This window comes from Lampetra planeri, chromosome 2 (assembly GCF_965212315.1).
Source record: "Lampetra planeri chromosome 2, kcLamPlan1.2.h2, whole genome shotgun sequence".
Lineage (NCBI taxonomy): Eukaryota > Metazoa > Chordata > Hyperoartia > Petromyzontiformes > Petromyzontidae > Lampetra > Lampetra planeri.
This window is the reverse complement of record NC_136108.1, coordinates 34,275,583-34,295,871: the sequence shown is the minus strand read 5'-3', so window position 1 is coordinate 34,295,871 and position 20,289 is coordinate 34,275,583. Positions and strand designations below refer to the sequence as shown.

Genomic DNA, 20,289 nt, shown 5'->3' with positions numbered 1-20,289 from the left:
CTCTCTACACCACGTGTATCCCAGCTCCCCCTACCCCCTCTCTACACCACGTGTATCCCAGGTCCCCCTACCCCCTCTCTACACCACGTGTATCCCAGCTCCCCCTACCCCCTCTCTACACCACGTGTGCCCCAGCTCCCCCTACCCCCTCTCTACACCACGTGTATCTCAGCTCTCCCTACCCCCTCTCTACACCACGTGTATCCCAGCTCCCCCTACCCCCTCTCTACACCACGTGTATCCCAGCTCCCCCTACCCCCTCTCTACACCACGTGTATCCCAGCTCCCCCTACTCCCTCTCTACACCACGTGTATCCCAGCTCCTCCTACCCCCTCTCTACACCACGTGTATCCCAGCTCCCCTTACGCCCTCTCTACACCACGTGTATTCCAGCTCCCCCTACCCCCTCTACACCACGTGTATCCCAGCTCCCCCTACCCCCTCTCTACACCACGTGTATCCCAGCTCCCCACATTGCCTCCCTCCCGTTGTAAGAGGCGGGACCCCGGGGTTACTGCAGGTCACTCTCTACCCCCAGCTCCATCCCCTTCTCCCCCGCGCCACACAGCACGGGCGGCGGTGGGTGGAGGCAGCTACCGGACAAATCTCCATCATCTCCTCCTTCCCATCATCATCATCACCACCACCAAGCCTCCTCCTCCCCTAAGTAGCTCCTCCTCAAGGCGTTCCAGCCATCATCTACATCATCTTCATCACTGTCGGCATCGTCCTCATCGACTCCGTCTCGTTCATCTGGAGTCGTCGCCTTCTGGTGAGAGAGCCACCAGCAAAACCAGCGCATTTGCTTTTGCGAGATTAAATGTTATATTAATTCAGTGTTCTACTGTCGCGTGAATTAAATATATATACTGTAGCAAGCCGTTATAGCAGCGTGTGTGTGTAGTATTGCTGATATCGTACATACATCATTATAATTTACGACGTTTTAACAGAACAGCGATTACTTGGATTCACGTGGTCGTTGTAAATCAGCACCACCACCACCACCTTTAACCGAGCCAGGCTTAATCCCTTTTTACATCACAACACGGTAACTATGGTAATGGCTAATGAACGTAATTGGGTAATAATTTAGTTAATTACCGAAATACTGTAGATGATGTGTTATCATTTGCTCATCAAAGAAAAGCCAATTTGTACATTTACAAACATAAAACAAGGCCCCCCCCCCCCAAAAAAAAAACCTTCGTGGTCATTTTTGGTCAAATTATTTTCTGGCATTCTGCCCCGTGTGTTGTAGACTGTGGGTGGTGGATGACTGTAGTTTTTTGCGTGTGTTGGCAATGCTCACGTGTTGTTTGTATGGTGTAAACCCATGCTCAAAAGCAGTTTCATCCGCTTTCCATCACCACCACCTGCCACTGCATTTGAAGGTCGAGGCAGAATGCCGTACACAATGTTGTCGTTCTATAATTATTGTGTTATTCCCAACCAGACGACTCGTCCACGTCAATTCTGTATTACACGTGTTGCACCGTGCTTATATGCACCACAGCCATGGTGAAGTATGGTCAAATAATGAGGCAGCTTCATCCAGCAGTGAATTGACCAAGGGCCTGAACGCGTGCAATATGCACACACACACCGCAAATGTCCACGGAGAGAGGTAAAGACGCAGCCCTGCAATTGCCTGCTCACGCTAACTGCTGGCGGAAGGTCCGTTAACTTCTCGAGGGAGGTCGAGACTGGAGCGAATTCCTACAGAGGTTATTTGGCCTCTCTTCTCCACTGGCCAGGAGTCTTGAATAAAGTGAGAGTACTCACACTTTACCCCACCACATGCAAACCTGCCCATTGAACTTGACCGTGGCAGTGTGGTCCACAAATTTATACGGCTTTGCTAAAAAGCACGATACTGCACTGACGTATTTCACACTTTTTACTGCAAAAGAATGGTACAGTACTGTGTTGAAGGGTACATCAATATCAGTGATCTGCCAAGTGGGATGATGGTGGGATTGAATGACATTTGTCTGCTTTGAAATGACTGCATTGTGTCATGGAATATGCTCTCTGTTAGAATTCATGATTCAAGGCCAAAATGTAAAATTTGTTGTAAGAATCAAAACACTCTTCAGCTTACATTTTGTGGGGTTTTCTTTTATTGAGTGAATGTTTGACACATGGGAAGGGAGATGGATGTATTCCTCATGCTTTCTCTGGAGGTGCTCTTGCTGATTTTGAACTGCGTTGCGAGCCAGACTCATGGGTCATTTCTCCATGCTTTTGCCTCTTAAGGACATATTACCTAATACCCTGCAATGCGCCCCACGGTAACCTAGGTAGCATTACCACTGCAAGGTTGAATAACGCAACTTTAAGTGCAAGTATAAATATTACCTTTTCTCCCATTGAGATCAATATCAATTCAGGGAAATCTTCACTCAAGATGTTATTTCGTGACTGGCCCACAGGTCCTTAACTTATTTATATACAAGCCAGTACACTACCGTACAATGCAACCTTTCAGAGTTGTAATTCTATCATGGTATATAAATTTGTGAAAAAGAAAATATATGTACGTTAAATTTGGTTAATGGCATCATTACAAGGACAAGAATAATGACAGTGGCGATGGAGCAATGGAACCTGCCGGGACGTCTAATTGAGGAGGTGGCGCTTTAAATCGGATTGTGCGCAAGTGCTAATTGGATTATATCTCAGAATCGAGATGGGATTGGGACAGCTTGAGGTGGCCTTCATCCAGCAGTGGATTAAACATGGGTGATGATGATGGTGGTGGTGACACGAAATCTACCGCCGCAGATTTAATGGAACGTGTAATGTGACACACTCGTACATTCCCGCAACACGACCTGGCTATCTGTGCTGGCACATTTGTGGTTGTTTCGTGCGTGGGCATATTATGAACTGATCGGAGGGAGGATGTGGCTTGGGGATTGTTACATATTTTCCAGGAGATGGCATTGCTCCCAATTATTTTACAGTACGGTAGCTGTACCCCAGTGCATACTGCGCCTTTATTAAAGGCTAGGTGTTATATTCAGGTGTTGGCAATTAATTACATCGATCACAGGAGACTGGCATTACTTGTGCAGTATTGTACAAGTTGTAACCCGCGTTTGTCAATCCACTGCTGGATGAGGGCCTCCCTACGCCTTGTGGGCCGTGAGGCAGAGGTCGCAACCGGGTACCCGATACCCGTACCCTACCCGATACCCGGCTACCCGTACCCGGCCGGGTACGGGTACGGGTACCCGTTTGCGACCCTGGTGCGGCCGGGTACGGGTACGGGTAGGCCGTGAGTCACCGGTGAGTCACCGTTTGTCACTCATTTCCCAACGTCTTGTCTCTTCTCACAATTCAAGTTCCTAGAATCAACCCACCCGCGCCTGCAACATGGCTTCATCCCAGAGGTCGCAATCAGGTACCCGATACCCGTACCCTACCCGTACCCTACCCGTACCCGGCCGGGTATGGGTAGGGTACGGGTACGGCCGGGTACGGGTACCCGTTTGCGACCCTGGTGCGGCCGGGTACGGGTACGGGTAAGGAATCAAAACCCGTTTGCGACCTCTGCCGTGAAGATAATTTGACCATCCAGGTCTGTGAAGTTTGAGGGGGAGTGCTGAACGAGAGTGGATCTTTGCTGCACAACCCACGTGCATGGTGGTCAACCATCCAAGCATTGTCCAGACTCAAGCATGCTTAGCTTCCTAGATATGAGAAAATTGGGGAGTATATTGTGTCTGATTTGCTCATAGGCACGATCGTGCTGTATGCTTGTTTGGGCATTACATTCAATTCGCTCCAATCAAACATCACATCTTTTTTGTCTTGATTGTGGTATGGACCGCACCTAATTGTAAGCGCGTGCTAGCATTGGCTTTGGCTTTCACAAGAGTGAGTGCTGGCGGCTGCAGTCATCTGATACACATTGACAACTTTCCCACAACATATGCGGCCAAGACAAGCACACCCTGCATGTTAGAGTGAACATGGCATGACTCAACTTCATCAGCACAACGTTAAGCAAAGTTGGTTCTTATGAGTGGTTGGCCTGTACAAAACAGTTTTGCGAGCATGGACATGTATGTCTGTCTTTTTTGAAGTAACAACGCACGTGCCTCCGATTGGTCAGTGGCAGAATGGGTGGGGAAGGGTTGTCCCCAACTATGTGGGGCAGAGGTCATTTGAAGGCATTTCAGAAGTAGTTGTCAATTTTCCGCTTCGATGGACCATTATTAAAACGACACGAATGGTTGCACTGCTCTTTCACAGCTCTTCCACAGTTCCGATTGGCTACTTTTTGTCTCATGATATTACACCGTTAGCAAAATCAGGACAACGTTCTTGAATCAAGTCTACTCCAACGTTGGGCTGGCCAATAGTTTTGTGTACAGTACTGTAGGCTAAAGGGCAAACGATCACAGAATTCCTTTATAAAAATGGCATTTACTACATTCAATTTTTACCTTTTAGATATCAAAACAATAACAGAGCTGAATGTTTGGCGAAGATGGATCACTGTACTATGATTAGAATTAGGTAAATGTATTATCAGTCTCTTGATTACCCACTTGACAGCTTTTAGCTTAACATAGTGCATCTAGAAATATATCAGTCATGGGACAACATTGCTTTAATGGATGACAACATATAGATGAGCACTGACAAGTAACGAAGTTTGTCTGTGTTCTGGCCATGACATCGTACTCGATAGGTGTGCAAGGAGTGTGCCAAATCTACAGTGCTGTGCTTATGCTCACTGAATGTGTTGTGTGTTGTAGGCTGAAGGAACAATGGAGGCACTGGACACAGCACTGACAAAGATGCTGGACGACAAAATCGGACCACGCGGTGAGGCTTTTAATTCGTTGCCGTCTCCAGCAGCATGCTAAAAAACGCTGGGTTCATCAGCGTGTCAAAACCATTGCCCCAATCCATTACCTCGAATTGTGTTTGGTTTCTGAAGGACCTTTACATAATTTTCCAACTTTGAATTGCTCGGCGCTTGCCTTTATAATCTTCTCAACAGGCTGCCCTGGGGATTAGGTCTCTAAATTGCCACTGAACATACCTACACGTTCATTATCCCAAAGAGAACCAATCCATCCACTTATTTAATAAAGTTATGAAAATAAAATGTATTAATATGATTTATGCCATTAGCATCGTCATCAAAGCCAATAAACTTCCAGGCATGTGCCAATAATCCCCCACACAAGCACACTGTCTTCTATATCACGACATTAAATCCGATATTAAATTTCACAATACGACGATTGCTGTGATATCAGCTTTCCATAACTTTAAAATTGTATTTTCCATTTTTATTGTATTGAGTTTGTGCTTGGCAGTGCTTCCAATGCAAATACAGATTAAAAGATCTTCAATTCCCTTTTACTCAATACATGTCTGGCTCCGGGCTTCTTATCATTGCCGCTTTACAATCTCTAACACTTACAATGCTATCAGAAAACGGTGACGTCATATCACCACCATACTGTCCTTTATCCAGAAAACTTTTACAAAGCACTCATTTCATGGGAGACAGCTACCTGTTTTACTTGAATTCTTGTCAATGTTAATGGTTGTTATTTCACAGACATTTAGTCAGGATTTAAAATCTATGTTTCAAAAAATTTACAACAATAATCACGATATGACAATATCGTGCCAAAGGGACGATGTACGATTTGCGTGGACTTCATGTCGTACGACATATTGTAGCGCTCCATCGCCATATTGCGGCAACCTAAGCTGGAACCAAACTTGTGTAATGAGGGGGACTACTCCTTTTCCTGCTAATAACCCCCCGTATGCGGGAAACAGACCCGCGCATCCGTGGGTGGCTGCTGCTGGATTCATACCTGCCCACGCTGGTGTCCACGCTGGTGTACTTGCTGGTGGTGGCGATTGGGCCCAAGCTGATGCGTGAGCGCCAGCCGTTTTCGCTTAAGGGGCTGCTGGTCGTCTACAATGCGCTGCTCACTGGCCTCTCCTTCTACATGTTCTATGAGGTCTGTCTCGCTCTGAAGGTCCATCCAAAAACGTCACGTTTTAATATTGACAATTTTTACATATCAGGTGATTGCATGCCAGGTGTCTTTAAAAAGAGGATGACTGTGTTATGATGGTAACATACATACTCTTGAATTATGATGCAAAATACCGGTTTATGTTGTCATTGTATCAGTTGTAAAACAATTAAAAAGGCTTATCACTGAAATAATTTAATGTTATGTACTTCGAGAGAAAACCAAACTGGTTAAAATTAAAAGGTGTATTGCCGTTGACTGCGTGACCTTTAACAACCCTGTGGATGTTTCCGTAAAAGGAGGAAGAGAATATAGCTAAAGGTTAAGCTGTTTCTTTTTCTTCTGCTTAAATGCATTAGGATTAACTCCCAAACAGAAAGTTTCACACAAAATTTTAAATCAGCCTTTGTATGACATCACATATATCATCCATCTGCTATCTTGAGCAAAGCATACAATGTTTTTTAAAAATTAATTGAGTAACCGTAGGTTTCAATAAATAAATAGCTAGTTGATAAATAATTGACATGTCATGAGCCCGACTTGATGCCACAGCAAAGGTTGCTGTCACCTCTGTTAACAACTTGTTTACGATTGGCTTCTCTTCTGTGGTCTGATTGATACAAAGTACGGCGCTGCGTGGCGATGGCATGTCTTTCAACCTTGGTCCCACAATTAATATACCCTGTCCAATTCATTGAAAGTCAAGTCTGCCCTTTCACATAGTGGCTATCTTGGTGACATTGACGCTAAGAGCAAAGTCCTCCGATTTGGGTCACTCTGCGTCAAGTTGAGTGAACATGTCCTCGCGTGCCATGTCCCATGCTGTATCTCGGATTCGCATGGCAATATCGTATGTCCGTCACCCAATGTAGTGAATCATTAATCGTAGGTCATTGCACCATTGGCTGAAAATTAAGCACCGCCACGTCTACAGTGGTGTGATGTGTTCCAGGAAGACACTGTTCGGAGTTTAGTTTTTTTGTGTGCATCACACGTGGAGTACAGATAATGAAATGTATTGCACGACCTGCCCAGTGAGGCACATACTACAGTAACTCCATTTGTGTCGCGATATGAAACCAAAATATTAATAAATATCGTAGATTACCAACGCTTTAAAATGCACTACGATTTTAATAAATCGCATTAACGGCTTTAATGAAATTCCTAGGAAAGGTCACTCTGTCATACATTAATTAATCTTTTTTGTAAACTGTTGTATTTTATTGTCCGTTTAATCAACGCTTTCAGAGAACATTTAGCACCTGGCGGGATTAGGTTTGAAGGTACAATACGTGCACGGCATGTGTGTGCCTTGTGGGTCTCTAACCTGACAGATTTTGGCTGTAGCAGTCGACCAGCAACCCAGGGGGGGGTTCTGGCTACATTATGTCTGCATGGAGTCAGGCTAATGGCATGGAGCACATCATTGGTGCCAAATGAATGAGTGAATACTCTCTGTGGACTGTATATTCATATATTTTTCTCCACCAACATCTTATTGTAGCCGAAATGCATTCCTGCCTCAAAGTGCCCATAAGCGCATGGGATTTTTTGTTTCTTGTTAATGCCTTAGAAAATTGTAAAAATACAATGGAATTCCTTAATGTCCTCCATGTTTGAATAATTTTGTAAAACGGTACAGTACTTTAAAATGTTGATTTTAAAGACGCAAGTGAAATGTGTTTATCATACCATGAAAACATATTACATCTTGTTCTTTCATTGCTTGAATCCTATCATCGAATGACATATTAACCATTTTTGAGTGCAAAAAAATGGACATGTACAGCCTTTTGTAAAAGCCCTGCAGGATTTGAACCTACAACGCCTTGCAGATTGTGTATTATTTGACCATACTTCACCACGCCGGCCAGTGTGGGTTGGTAAAAATGAGGAACATAAATATGGGAGGATAGAAGTACAGTACAACAAAGGATTTTTGCTGCACTTGCCTCTGTTGCCACAACGTAATATGGAATAATAACAAAGTTCGATTTATAATGCCCACAAAATGTGTGGTGAGTTGCTGACGTCCTTTAGAGGCACGTAGTCACACAGCAGCCTATAGCACCTGTTGTAAGCATACTGAGCACTCTTCCAAGCACCATCTAGGCTCAATCCTGCTTAATATCCAAGGTCTGACGGAATTTGGCGCATTCCACATGATTTGGTCATAGATGTAAAAAAACTATACATTCATTTCACCTTGGCGTGAAAAGGGGGAGTTTTCTCAACTGGCAATCAAGCCGTTCCATGTTCAAAGAAACCTAAAGCACTTTGTCCTGAACTTCCATACCTACTCTTGCAAATGCTTCTAATTAGCGGGCTTCAAAACAATAGGTGGGTCTGCACTTGCAGTGAAGCTGTGGTGCTGCCTCGCATCGCTGGAATGCAGCTTGCAAGTTCCATGATCGTGGTTGCTCACAAGTAGTTGCTTGTTGGTGCCTCGCAGCTCGTGGCCGGCGTGTGGACAGGGGGCTACAACCTGCGCTGCCAGAACACGCACAGTGCGGGGGAAGCTGACATGAGGGTACGGCTACTGACATTTTTTATTTATTTTCTCCTTGTGAACACATCCACCAACAATAGAAACGTGTGTACAGAACAAGTTGATTCACCTGCTGGTGTTTGGTTTGTACCCAACAGCAGTGTCGGTTTGCGGGAAGTCATTGATGGGTGTCCAGTGTACATACTCATCTATCCCATTTCTTTTTCTCACTCTTTTTAGTCTTTCTGCGCACTTGTGGGTCCTTGGCTCAGACTCTTTCCTTCCTGTTCAATTTTTTAAATATTTCTTCTTCGTCATGCTGTTATGTGCAACCCTCTCCCTCCGCCTTTCAATTGTCATGCAGTATCTTGCTTTTCCTACCGCTTGGCCATTTTCCCAACATCATATTTTCTCGACAAATAGATATCTGAATAGATAATGGGAGTTGAACTATGTGAGCTGTGACTATTGATGTACCGGTCCCTATCGGTTAAACCAGGAGTATGAAAGGTAACTGTTTTGCAGGCAAACCCAGCCAACTATGCAAGTTGGCTGGGTTTTCCAGTTGGTGTATCCTTGTTACAGTTTATAGCATTGTCATAAACACTCAAGTTATTTACAACACGAGCACTATTTGAAACTTTTACCAGTGGAGGGGGTTGTGTACTGTGACATTAAAATACATTCGATTGATTTTTTGTTTCTCACTGCACAGATTGCCCGTGTACTCTGGATCTACTACCTCTCCAAGCTCATTGAGTTCTTGGACACGGTGTTCTTCATTGTGCGCAAGAAGAACACCCAGGTCACAGTGCTGCATGTCTACCACCATGCCTCCATGCCCACCATCTGGTGGTTCGTCCTCAACTGGGTGCCCTGCGGACACTGTAAGCTACGAATGCCTGCCACGGAGCACTTGACTGAGCGAGGTTTTTGAGCTCATGACCTTTAAATTCCACTTCTGTTTGCAATGTGAAATTCACATCAATTTTCTCATTTTAAAATTGCTTGTGAAAATATAGAATTGTATTGACTCGCCCCCTGCCAAACTCTCCCCTCTCATCTCACTCTACTCCCCTCCACGCACTCTCCTACCTCTCCCCACTCAACTCATCTCACTCTACTCCTGTCTGTGCTCTCCGTACTCGGGCAACCAAGGCTTTTTCTGTCAGAGCCCTCAGATAACTTGTCAGTGGAAGATCCCTTATTCTCCCCTGCTGCCCCCATAGTATGGAGAACTTCCTTCCCCCAGCCATCCATGCTGTCGGCTCTACCGCTGCTCAAGTGGAGGCTCAACAACTTCCTTTTTTCTTCTGCCTATAAATGGCTGCCACTTTCTTCGTATAAAATAAATATGCCCACTGTTTCTGTACCGTATCTTGAGATGCGGTCACATCTAACCGCTAAATCCAAATAATGATGTATAATTGAATTAAACTGTACTAATGGTGACCACATTCCTTCCCAAAGAGAGGACGGTAACCCTGCACAATTTTTCGCAAAGGTATTTTGATGTTTCAAAAAACCATGCCGTGCATTGGTGTGCATTGCAGCGTACTTTGGGGCAACGTTCAACTGTTTCATCCACGTGCTGATGTACGGATACTACGGACTCTCTGTCATCCCTGCCATGCGGCCCTACCTCTGGTGGAAGCGCTACATTACCCAGGCGCAGCTGGTATGTGTGTAGACCCGCCTAACTAAACTGCCTTAACGTGCTGTTTGCTTTGACATTCGTTTTTGTAAATATAAAACACAGGTTCTTGGAGTGGGACTTTTGGGTGAGGTCACATATTGCTCTTGCCAAAATGTGTGTCACTTGTACACGTGACATTTTCATTTGTTGGGGTATGTTGAGTGGTGGGAGGGTCTTAATGACTAAAATTTGGTAATATTTTTGACGTGGCCTAACCCAAAAAGTAACTATGAATCATTAATTGTTCTATTGCATACTGTTAAACCTCAGCGTGAATATTGCATGCACATGTAGTTAATTTTGATTATGTCAACAATTTATTATCCTGTCCAGTGATCCGAAGCCCTCTGCTGCACGGATGATTGGATAATAAATGATCAATGCTGCTATGTGTACTGTAAATGCATCCGCAGCATAGAATTACATTACATAAGAGAATTCATGTGTATGCCAAATACCATGGGTGTTTAAGCATTTAATAAAGAAAACCTGTATTTAAATTATGTTACCCTGTTTTTGCCATGGTGTAATTATTAGGACGTTCGACTTGCAATCCAGAGGTCACTGGTTTGATTTCCTGGCATAGAAGTTAAATCAATAGTGCAATTGTAATAGGTTTTTACCCTTTTAACTGGTACAAAAACTCACACCTTTATACAAGGCATCATGTTTGCAATAACCACAACACAAGCAGTCAAAATGCAAACAAAAAGAAACAACTCTGATGATGATAATAATATGCACTGTCCTTGAAGTTGATTGGTCCACACCCGAGACAGCTTTTCTTAGAACCTAGACTCACATGGTGTTGGACCAGATGACGCCAAAAGGCGTACAACTCAAAGACAGCGCAGTTTTTGTACCAGTTGAATGGGTAAAAACCTATTACTATATTTTGCCACTGGTAAAGGAGGTCTCATGGTGTCAATAGTGCAAGTTTCTTAAATCCTACCCGCCTCTGTCCACCCGGCGGTATAAAAGGGGGCGGCACCACAGTTAGTCGATCGGTATGTTGCTCATGGTGGGGCAATGTATGGGTTCTCCCAGCTCTTCCAAGACATGTGGCCAGGGTTGCTGAGTGGGCCAAATATCCTCCAGAGGGTCTCTCCAGAGCTCCCTTTAGTGGAGGCCTTTCTGTCAGCAGTGGAATTGGCAGGGCTAGGCCTGCAGTTACCTTGAGTTTATTGATTCTTAATTTCAGATGATACACGCTGGATTTGTATAAATGTATGTTTTGTGTTGCTCCTGGTCCCGTTTAGACACAGTTCGTGATGACAATGGTGCAGTCGGGGAGTGCCATCGTGATGCCGTGTGGGTTTCCAGTTGGCTGGCTGTGGTTCCAGATCTCCTATATGATGTCACTGGTGCTTCTGTTCTCCAACTTTTACATCCAGGTAATTTGTACTCATGGTTTGGGCTCGGGAAATGATCATCGTATTGAACAATAACAACAATAACAAGATAAATGGGAAACATGTAGTAGCTGTGCTCAAACCCACCCTAATGTAACAGTCCAAACCCTCTCCCAGTAAATGACATTCTCCTGAATGCCTGTCATTGAATTACTGATAATTTATTGGTTGGCTTTTGGAAGATGTACGTATCTTTTTTTTAACACACTATTCAAAAGCATAGACCCAAAGGACAAAAATGTCAAGCGGCCAGCTACAAACAGTACGATCCAAGTCGCGATAGCTAATTAACACACTTCTAGAATTGAGAACATTGGGAAGAAGAGACTATGGGAGGGAATGCCAAGTATATGTTGTTGCACGGCCATGAAAGGAGAGAGGAGCTTGGCTCCTAAGATGTTCGCACAAAATGTTCCTCGTTGAGAAAACACATTGTACAATCAATATAAGAGAATCAGCGTTCACCATTCATAAATAATGACTTTATTTATAATACAACGGATGTATGACTTCTACAGATAATACCCGAGCATGCCGTTGCTCGCTGCAGCACTTTGGGCGGTTTACGTTGTTGAGTGGAAGCACGTCTGCCGCACTTTGCTCACGGTTCAAGTCCCGTGGTTCTACCCTGGTTAATGTTACGGGTGTCCAAACTAAAAATACGTTAAGTTCCCTTCACAGTGGACATTAAAGATCCTGTGACGCCCTTCGCAAGTGTAGCTAAATATGTGCCGGCGTCACGGTCAAATTTTATTTTTTACTTAGTTGGCATATGCACAGCAATCATTTCCCCCCTACTGTCTAAATTTGGCTGGATCTTCCTGAAAAAGAGTGACGAGACTTCGCGAGGATTCTTCTGGGTAAACAGTCGTAAAAAGAACGATACTAAGAATTCTTGGTGTTTGCTCCACAGACGTACATCAAGCAGGGCTCGCGCCCGAAGCTGGAGAGCCACGCGAACGGCAAGATGGAGCCACGGAGCACTGGGGACCTTCACGAGAACGGCAACAGCACGCGGCAGCGCAAGCCCAAGCGCGTGTAACACAGCGATACCCCAGGCCCATTTATTGGGCAAGGCCGACACGCTTGGGGGATTCCAACTTTCCCACACCCTGTACATGAGCCGTTGACTTAAGCCCTCAACTTGGTATGTCAAAATTGGAAGAGAAGGAAATACCAGTTAATTTGTAAATCTAACATTTTCCTAATAAGTCGGTGCTCACGTCCTGTACTGATCATCAACACAAAAAGCTGACACTGCATTGATGACAAAAGTGATTGTTTATGTCTGTTCCCAAGCTGCAACATTGGTATGAAATGCAGCCTTCTGCAGTGTGTAAATTCGTCAAATTACACTTATCTGGGAAGATTCAAGCTGCTCTGGTTTGATTTACATTTTCATGAACTCCACGATAAATTTCTCACACTTTAAAGCGGGGCATTTAAACACTCTCATTTTGAGGACATTTCACAATGAGGATACACATTTCAGAGTTACTAACTTGGAGGAAAATGCACTTCAAAATGCAAACAAAAAGAAACAACTCTGATGATGATAATGATATGCACTGTCCTTGAAGTTGATATGCACTGTCAGAATGAAGCGTTGTAGTGAGGCGGTTTATTTCAACAAATTGGTGGCACGTCTCGCGGCTAGCCGTTTTCTCAGACATGTCCTGAATAATGTAAATGCCCTCAGTGACTGCGTGCGTCATCTGCGCGCACCGTGACATAGCAACTCCTAAACGCTTGACTTCCTGGCATTCTCACAAACTTACACTGGCACAATGTTGCCACCTTTTGAAGTCAAGAACATGGTCCTTGTCGTCGTCGCTTCAGGATAATATGAGCAAAAGGCAAATGTGCAAAGGTAAACGTGTGCTGAAGTGTTTGCATAACTATGTTTAAATTTGCTTAGATTTTAAGTCCAATGCAACTTAAATATACTGCTGACAATTTTGGCGTTGCTACCTCTTGAGTCCGCAGTTATTTCGTTTTTATATGCACAGATAAAAAGTGGCTTTCTCTAAATTAGTTTTGTTAACAATGTGCGCATTATCTTGTGGCTATAGAATAAGAAAGCCTGCCCTAGGACTAACTGCTTCGTGTATTGCCATGTAACCCTTGTAGCCTGCCTAAAGCAACTGGTAATGTGTTGGTGTGATGTTCACACCAAACTGATGAGGTTTTTTTTTTATCCACCGTGCCTGATATGGTGATTATAATCATCTGTTTACCAACGACTCCAGCTTAAAAGCACTTACCTAATGTGTAGTTTTTAGTGAAATCTTGTTTTTTTATTTGCAAAAAGGGTTATTCATTGTGTTGACATTTTAAGACCAAGAAAGACCATTGTATAGACAGAAAGTATAATTGTGATGGACAGGGATATACACTTAATTGTTGTGGATCACAAGGAAATCCGTTGTAGAATGAGCACAGCACAAAACCTGCAGCTGTTGGTTTATATTCGACTTTGTGTTTTGTAGCAAGGTAGCAAGTGGAGGTATTTGCTTCCAAACTTTGTGAAGCCTTATTTTTCGGAATATACAGAAAAGACATTGCCTTAATCTGTATAAATGTGTTTTTCACAAGTATTTTGTTCACTGACTGTTATCACTTTGCGAAAGAGCATCACTTGTTGTACCACTAATGGCCAGCTTCTACGGGACACTTTAAACACCCAGAGCGTGACTTAATGATGTCACAGTGAGTCGAATGTGTTGATCCACTGCATCTCTTACAAGACTGCTCATGCACCCACAAAGCTTTGGTCCCAGACCTGCAATCGTATTCCTACATTTGCGCAGTTATAACCTGAGCAAGTAGTGCTGTTGCCTCGTCAATTTGAGGGGGGTGTTCTGGAAAAACACAATAACCCACAAAAGCGTATTGTCCAGAAAGTAGTAGGATTTTAGTTGACAGTAAGTGAATTAGGTGGTCGAAGTAAGTAAATTATTGGGGTTATTTGTGCGGCCATCTTTCGGGTAAGTGACACAATCAAATCTATCAAAAATGGATCGTCAGGCGATTAAATGAAATAATGTATTTTCTACTGAAATTTAATGTGGGTTATCCCGAGTTTTGCAGAACATTCCTAATTTTCTAACCCGCCACACATAACAACATTCCTGCGGAGGGAGCTGGTAGGAACGTTGGGTTGCTCGGTCAATGGCCAGGGCCAACGGCGGCGTGGTGTATTCCGCAAATATGCCCGACTGAGGGCGGGCACAAGCCGGCGTGAGTAGGTTAAACGTTGAGTTTTATAAGGGCACCACGGGGTGACCAGCCCCTCCCCACCCAGCCCCACCCCCACCCCCCACCCAGCCCCTCCTGCACGACGGACGGACACAATAATCTCCTGTAGGCTGGTGTAACCAGGAGGTTTGTTCCGATCGCCATGCGTGTTCATGTTGGTTCACATGAGCGGCCAAGCGGCCTCATCGTGTTATGACTACCAAGGGCAGACAAAGCACCATGCCCTCATTTCTGGCTTCCCATCACTGTTGTGGAGTTGGGGTGGATCAAACAGGGCTCTGTTGTGTTCGTGTTGCTGATGCCAAGTGGATATTTGCACATTAGAGCAAAGCCAAGGAGACCGCATTGCAACCACCGACGCCATGCAGATATGCGCTTCGACCGTCTTAATTTTATTTCCGGATGATTTTTAATATTGTTTTTACTCGTATTGTACTAAGAATGTGAAGTGTACGTGATAAGATCTTGCAGAATTTAAATCGCCCAAGATTTGTCACCACAACGTGCGCCTGTCCTGCAGTAACTGAGGTTTGGCTTGCTAACAATAAAAGCAGTTGAACTTAATAATGAGGCCAAACGTATTTGTGTGTGCAGCGAATGGGGCACAGTCCTCCTGCTTGTTGTCAATTGTACCGTTTCCTTTAGCAGAGATTGCTGCTGAACAGAAACAATGGCTTCACAACCGGTAAATGTGCTGCGTCTTAATAGATCCATGTACTACATTTTTATTTAAAGTTTTCGTGACTGCAGGGATTCATATTCTTGGTTCTTTCGGTAAAGTCACGTAGAAGGGAAATAATAAAATAATATAAATATAAAACAAAAAAAATTCTGACGACGTTTCGACTGCAACACAAGCAATCATCATCAAATTTTCTTGCTGTGGATTTCACACCTGATGATGATTGCTTGTGTTGCAGTCGAAACGTCTTGAGAATTTTTATTGTTTAAATATTTATATTATTTTATTATTTCCCTTCTACGTGACTTTACCGAAAGAACCAAGAATATAGATCCATGTACTTTCATAAATACCGTTTACCGTTAAACTATGTTCCTTTATGGGCGATCTCATTTACAGCTGGCCCATTTTAAATTGGTAATTTTAAATTATCCCTCGGTTAACATTTTAAACTACTGAATCATAAAACAACTACCTATTGCGACAAGACAAATGTAGTACCAATGTCATTTAAGATGGTTAAAACGCGATTAAAGAGCATACATCCGTGCCGCAGACATCATTGTCAAACACTCTTAACATATTTTGAGCGACAGACTGACTCATACTCGTTGAGTGCTTACCACTTTCAATCCGCCCTCAGTTACATTTAAACAATACAATAATTTACAATTGCTTTCTGTGCACTTATATTATTTAGTAATGCATTTGAATAAATGCACACATGCTAATTAAATGTCACCCGTAACTGAGCGTATTTACAATTGGCAGTAACGCTGCAATTATATTTATATTTGGAGTGTTTGTCCCACGAAGCGATGCCCGCTTTCTGAGTCATCTCTCACACAGTCTCATCTCCACAGTAACGCCACGTGCTCCCAATTTCTCGTTTACAAACATTGCATGTTTTCTTCAGTTTGCAATCATTGCAATTACTGGAACTTTATATTTATTCCTTGATTACCGTATTACTGAAATGTTCGAAATCCAAACATCGCCTTCAAGATAGCCCAAGTTCAATTGAGCAATTGTCTCGGTGTCTGGTTTATTTTGTTTAATTCCCGAAAGTTTATAGTCCACAGAAATTGGTACAGTACCACCTTAGGTAGCAAAACCTTAGTAGTAGCGATGTATTTATATGGATGATAAAATTAGATTATTTGATAACCCCATTAATTTCAAGCAGCTATCACATTATTGACTTATTAGCCACGCGAAAAACTTGGCACCAGTATAGTTATGCCACCTCGAGTGATACCGATCAGTGAAATATCAGACATGGGCTCATGTACTATGGGAAGAGTTGAGTACACATTCGCAGGCTTTTTCAATATTGCCAACTTGCCCACCAAACCGAACCCTCCATATATCCTGGAAACCATAAACTCTCAGGGGAAGCTGTCCTCCCATTTCTTGGGCAGAGCCATACGCTGTAAAGCTGTGCCCCCGACTTTATGCCACTAACAAGGGAGGGACTAAATCCCACGTGTGATTCATTGAGGCAAGAAAACGCAACTGCAGGGCTGGTGATCACGAAAATATTTAACGAAACTAAAACGCCATTGGAACCTCATTTGCCAGTAGCAAAATATGATAATTGTTTTTTTTACCCTTTTACCTGGCAACAAAACTGACACCTTTTTTTCTCAATTTTCTTACCCCGAGCTCTCATACTCTGATGGTGCATTGTCTTTGAGTTGTGCGCCTTTTGGCGTCATCTGGTCCAATACCATGTGAGACTAGGCTCTAAGGAAAGCTGTCTCGGGTGTGGACCAATCAATTTCAAGGACAGTGCATACATTATCAGAGTTATTTTTTTGTTTGCATTCCGACTGCAGGTATTGTGGTCAATGCAAACATGACTCCTTGTAAAAAAGGTGTCAGTTTTGTTGCCAGATAAAAGGGTAAAAAAAAACAATTATAACGAAACTAAAACGTTTTTAATTCACAGGGCAAGGTCCACTGAGTTGCATACTGTAGCTATTTTTCAGAAGCGACCTAGCCACAAACGATAGCTCAACGAAGTGGCCAAATACTCTGAATGTTGAAGTAAAAACACGGAGGACCCAGAGAAAAAAATCCACGTCACCACTGGGAGAGAGACACGCAAACTCCAAATATACAGGTGAAAGGGTCAGGATCGGACCCACGACCTCCTGTATACCAGGCGAGGTAGTGAACATCTCGCCACCGTGGTGGGTTAAGAACTGGAGTTGGTAAGCACTGCTGTACATATTCATCGCCATCAGTCATTCTCTATCAACTGCAGGATGAAGATATTTGCTATTCATTAGGCTTAATCAACCAATGCCTTTTATTTTACACTCGGACACGGAGATCAACACATGGATGAGTGAACAAGCACAATAAGTTGGCATGGGCAAGACATCACAGCAAAAAGGGCCTGGGCTCGATTCCCGCATTTTTGTGTGCAATATGTATGTCCTGTTCTGCTTGGATATCCTTTGGCTCCTTCGGGTTTCCTCCTATAGCAACGAGTACTACTAATGGTAAAACATCCCAATGCAAATTTAAAAAAATAAAAATACACACAGTATCTGCAAATTACACATAGCAATATCGCCTCCTACTGTGAAAACTTTTTTTTCACAAAACTCACGAAATAAAATGTATTATAAAAAGCCCGGCGTTCCTAACGTTTATCCGTCAACTAAATTAGGCGCCCTGAATCAAAAAGTTATCGAAAGTGGACCCCCCCCCCACAGATGTGTGGGTAACACGTTTATCCAATAGGTTAACAACAAATTGTCGACCCCCCCCCAAAAATAAATGTATTTTGTAGGCATATACACATACACACCCTACAGACAAGTTAGTAGTATGGGGCCATCCATTTAGTAGGAACGCAAAAATCTATCAAAACTTGACCCCCCCTCCAATCCTATAGAACGGCCGATATTTAATCCACGCAGAAACGATCAAGGATTAATCATATTAACGTGTTTAAGCAAACAGATAGTCCACCGCCGGACAATCTGACTCATTTGAAGGCCAATGTAGACAAATTATTATCGAGGCTTCATCCCCCACCCCCGTTTCCTATGTGTGCATTGTCAGTAGACCCCCCCCCCCCATACACACATAAGTCAGTGGTATCTACATTTCTGCTTAGGGGCCGACCATAAATGACGTCACGCACCTAGGGGGGGGGGGGGTCAGACATTTGTGACGATGTGTGACGAGGTGGGGGGTTTTGAGAAATGTGACGTCACATCAAAATGCGCAACTTTAAATAAATATAGACAACACGTTCTACTTAATTAAATAGGCTTTTTAATAAATGTTTTCTCCTACAACATCAGAGTGCAGCGCCACATTAAATACGCACTACAATGACAATAGTTTAAAGCACACCGGGTTGTGTGTTGGAGAGCCAAGCCACAACATTTACAATCAGAGTACGACGTTTCGCAGGTAATTGCTAGTTTTGCGTGCGCGTTCCTGCCAACGCTGCAGCACCACCTGACGATTTGGTAAAACTCTTAATACCCCACACAAAGGAGATATGCGTGGGAGACGTAATTCGGGGTATTACTGATGTGGATTTTCATTGGCCATACGAAATCATCAGCCGGCTACGGCTGCAGGGTTTTGGTTATTACATGTTGTTTATGTCGTTTATTGTGAAAATTCCGTCACAGTTCCTATGATCACTGTTTCATTGCTTTCATGGCTTTATTTAGGTGATTTCGAAAAGTTTTTTGGTTTGGCCATGTTTGTTTGTTGAAGTACGGAGTAAGACTGACGGCCTTAGTCTAAGTTGTCTTGTGGTTGTTGTTGTTGTTTGATTTGCATCCCACTGGGATTTTTACACACAGCGTTGGTGTACAGTGCTTTTTCTGCAATAGTTTGCTGTCTTTTCCTGGATTTTATGTTTGCACTTAGTCATATAGTCACTTTAAGATGTTTTCTTGTTCATGTTTTGTTTGTTGCGGTTGCACCCGATTCAAGAGCCGAATGGCTCACAGGGCTATACCTAATAAATGAAAAATGTAATGAAAAAACTGAACAAATTTCTAGAGATGAATTAGCACTCTAGTGCGGTTGTGGCAATGCAATTCAAACTATGGATGAAATAACGAAGCGCTGCCAGTCTGGGGGCTCCTTCAACGGAGGAACAGCAACGCCTGGTGAAGTCTCCCTCCCCCATGTGAAGGCCCTCTCGTGGTCGCCAGCTACTACACCACCACAACAGACTCTTCTCGACATTGGCATCTCTCTCACTGCTAGTCACTTTGCTGATGCTGCCGCCACTACAACGCCACTACCACTACAATACCACTACTACGACAACACCACTACACCACCACTACTACTACACTACTACAACAGACTCTTCTCGACATTGGCATCTCTCTCACTGCTGGTCACTTTGCTGATGCTGCCGCCACTACAACGCCACTACCACTACAATACCACTACTACTACAACACCACTACTACTACTACGCCACCACTACTACAACACCACTACTACTACACTACTACTACAACACCACTACTACCACACCACGACTACTACAACACCAACACCACTACGACGACAACACCACCACTACTACTACAACCATTACTACAACACCACTACTACCACTACACCACTACTACCACTCAATGGAATGGAATTACCGACCATCGACTCTGCAGCCTCCCCTCATGGGCGGACCCCTCCCCCTCCCCTCATGGGCGGACCCCTTCCCCTT

General features: G+C 43.7%; 1 protein-coding gene across 1 annotated transcript; it reads left to right on the top strand.

The window, feature by feature from the left end:
- Nucleotides 1-427: 427 nt before the first annotated feature.
- ELOVL5 (ELOVL fatty acid elongase 5) lies at nucleotides 428-15,451 on the top strand. The gene is made up of 8 exons (XM_078613929.1): nucleotides 428-773; nucleotides 4,774-4,843; nucleotides 5,819-6,006; nucleotides 8,483-8,560; nucleotides 9,234-9,405; nucleotides 10,072-10,196; nucleotides 11,474-11,608; nucleotides 12,540-15,451. The coding sequence occupies exons 2-8, from the start codon at nucleotides 4,786-4,788 to the stop codon at nucleotides 12,666-12,668; spliced, it is 885 nt and encodes a 294-aa protein (XP_078470055.1). The 5' UTR covers nucleotides 428-773; nucleotides 4,774-4,785; the 3' UTR covers nucleotides 12,669-15,451.
- The last annotated feature ends 4,838 nt before the right edge of the window (nucleotides 15,452-20,289 follow it).

Coding starts and splice junctions, on each gene's coding strand:
- ELOVL5 (XM_078613929.1), top strand. CDS start 4,786: ATGGAGGCACTGGACACAGCACTGACAAAGATGCTGGACGACAAAATC. Junction 4,844..5,818: donor CGACAAAATCGGACCACGCG/GTGAGGCTTTTA, acceptor TGCGGGAAACAG/ACCCGCGCATCCGTGGGTGG. Junction 10,197..11,473: donor ACATTACCCAGGCGCAGCTG/GTATGTGTGTAG, acceptor GGTCCCGTTTAG/ACACAGTTCGTGATGACAAT.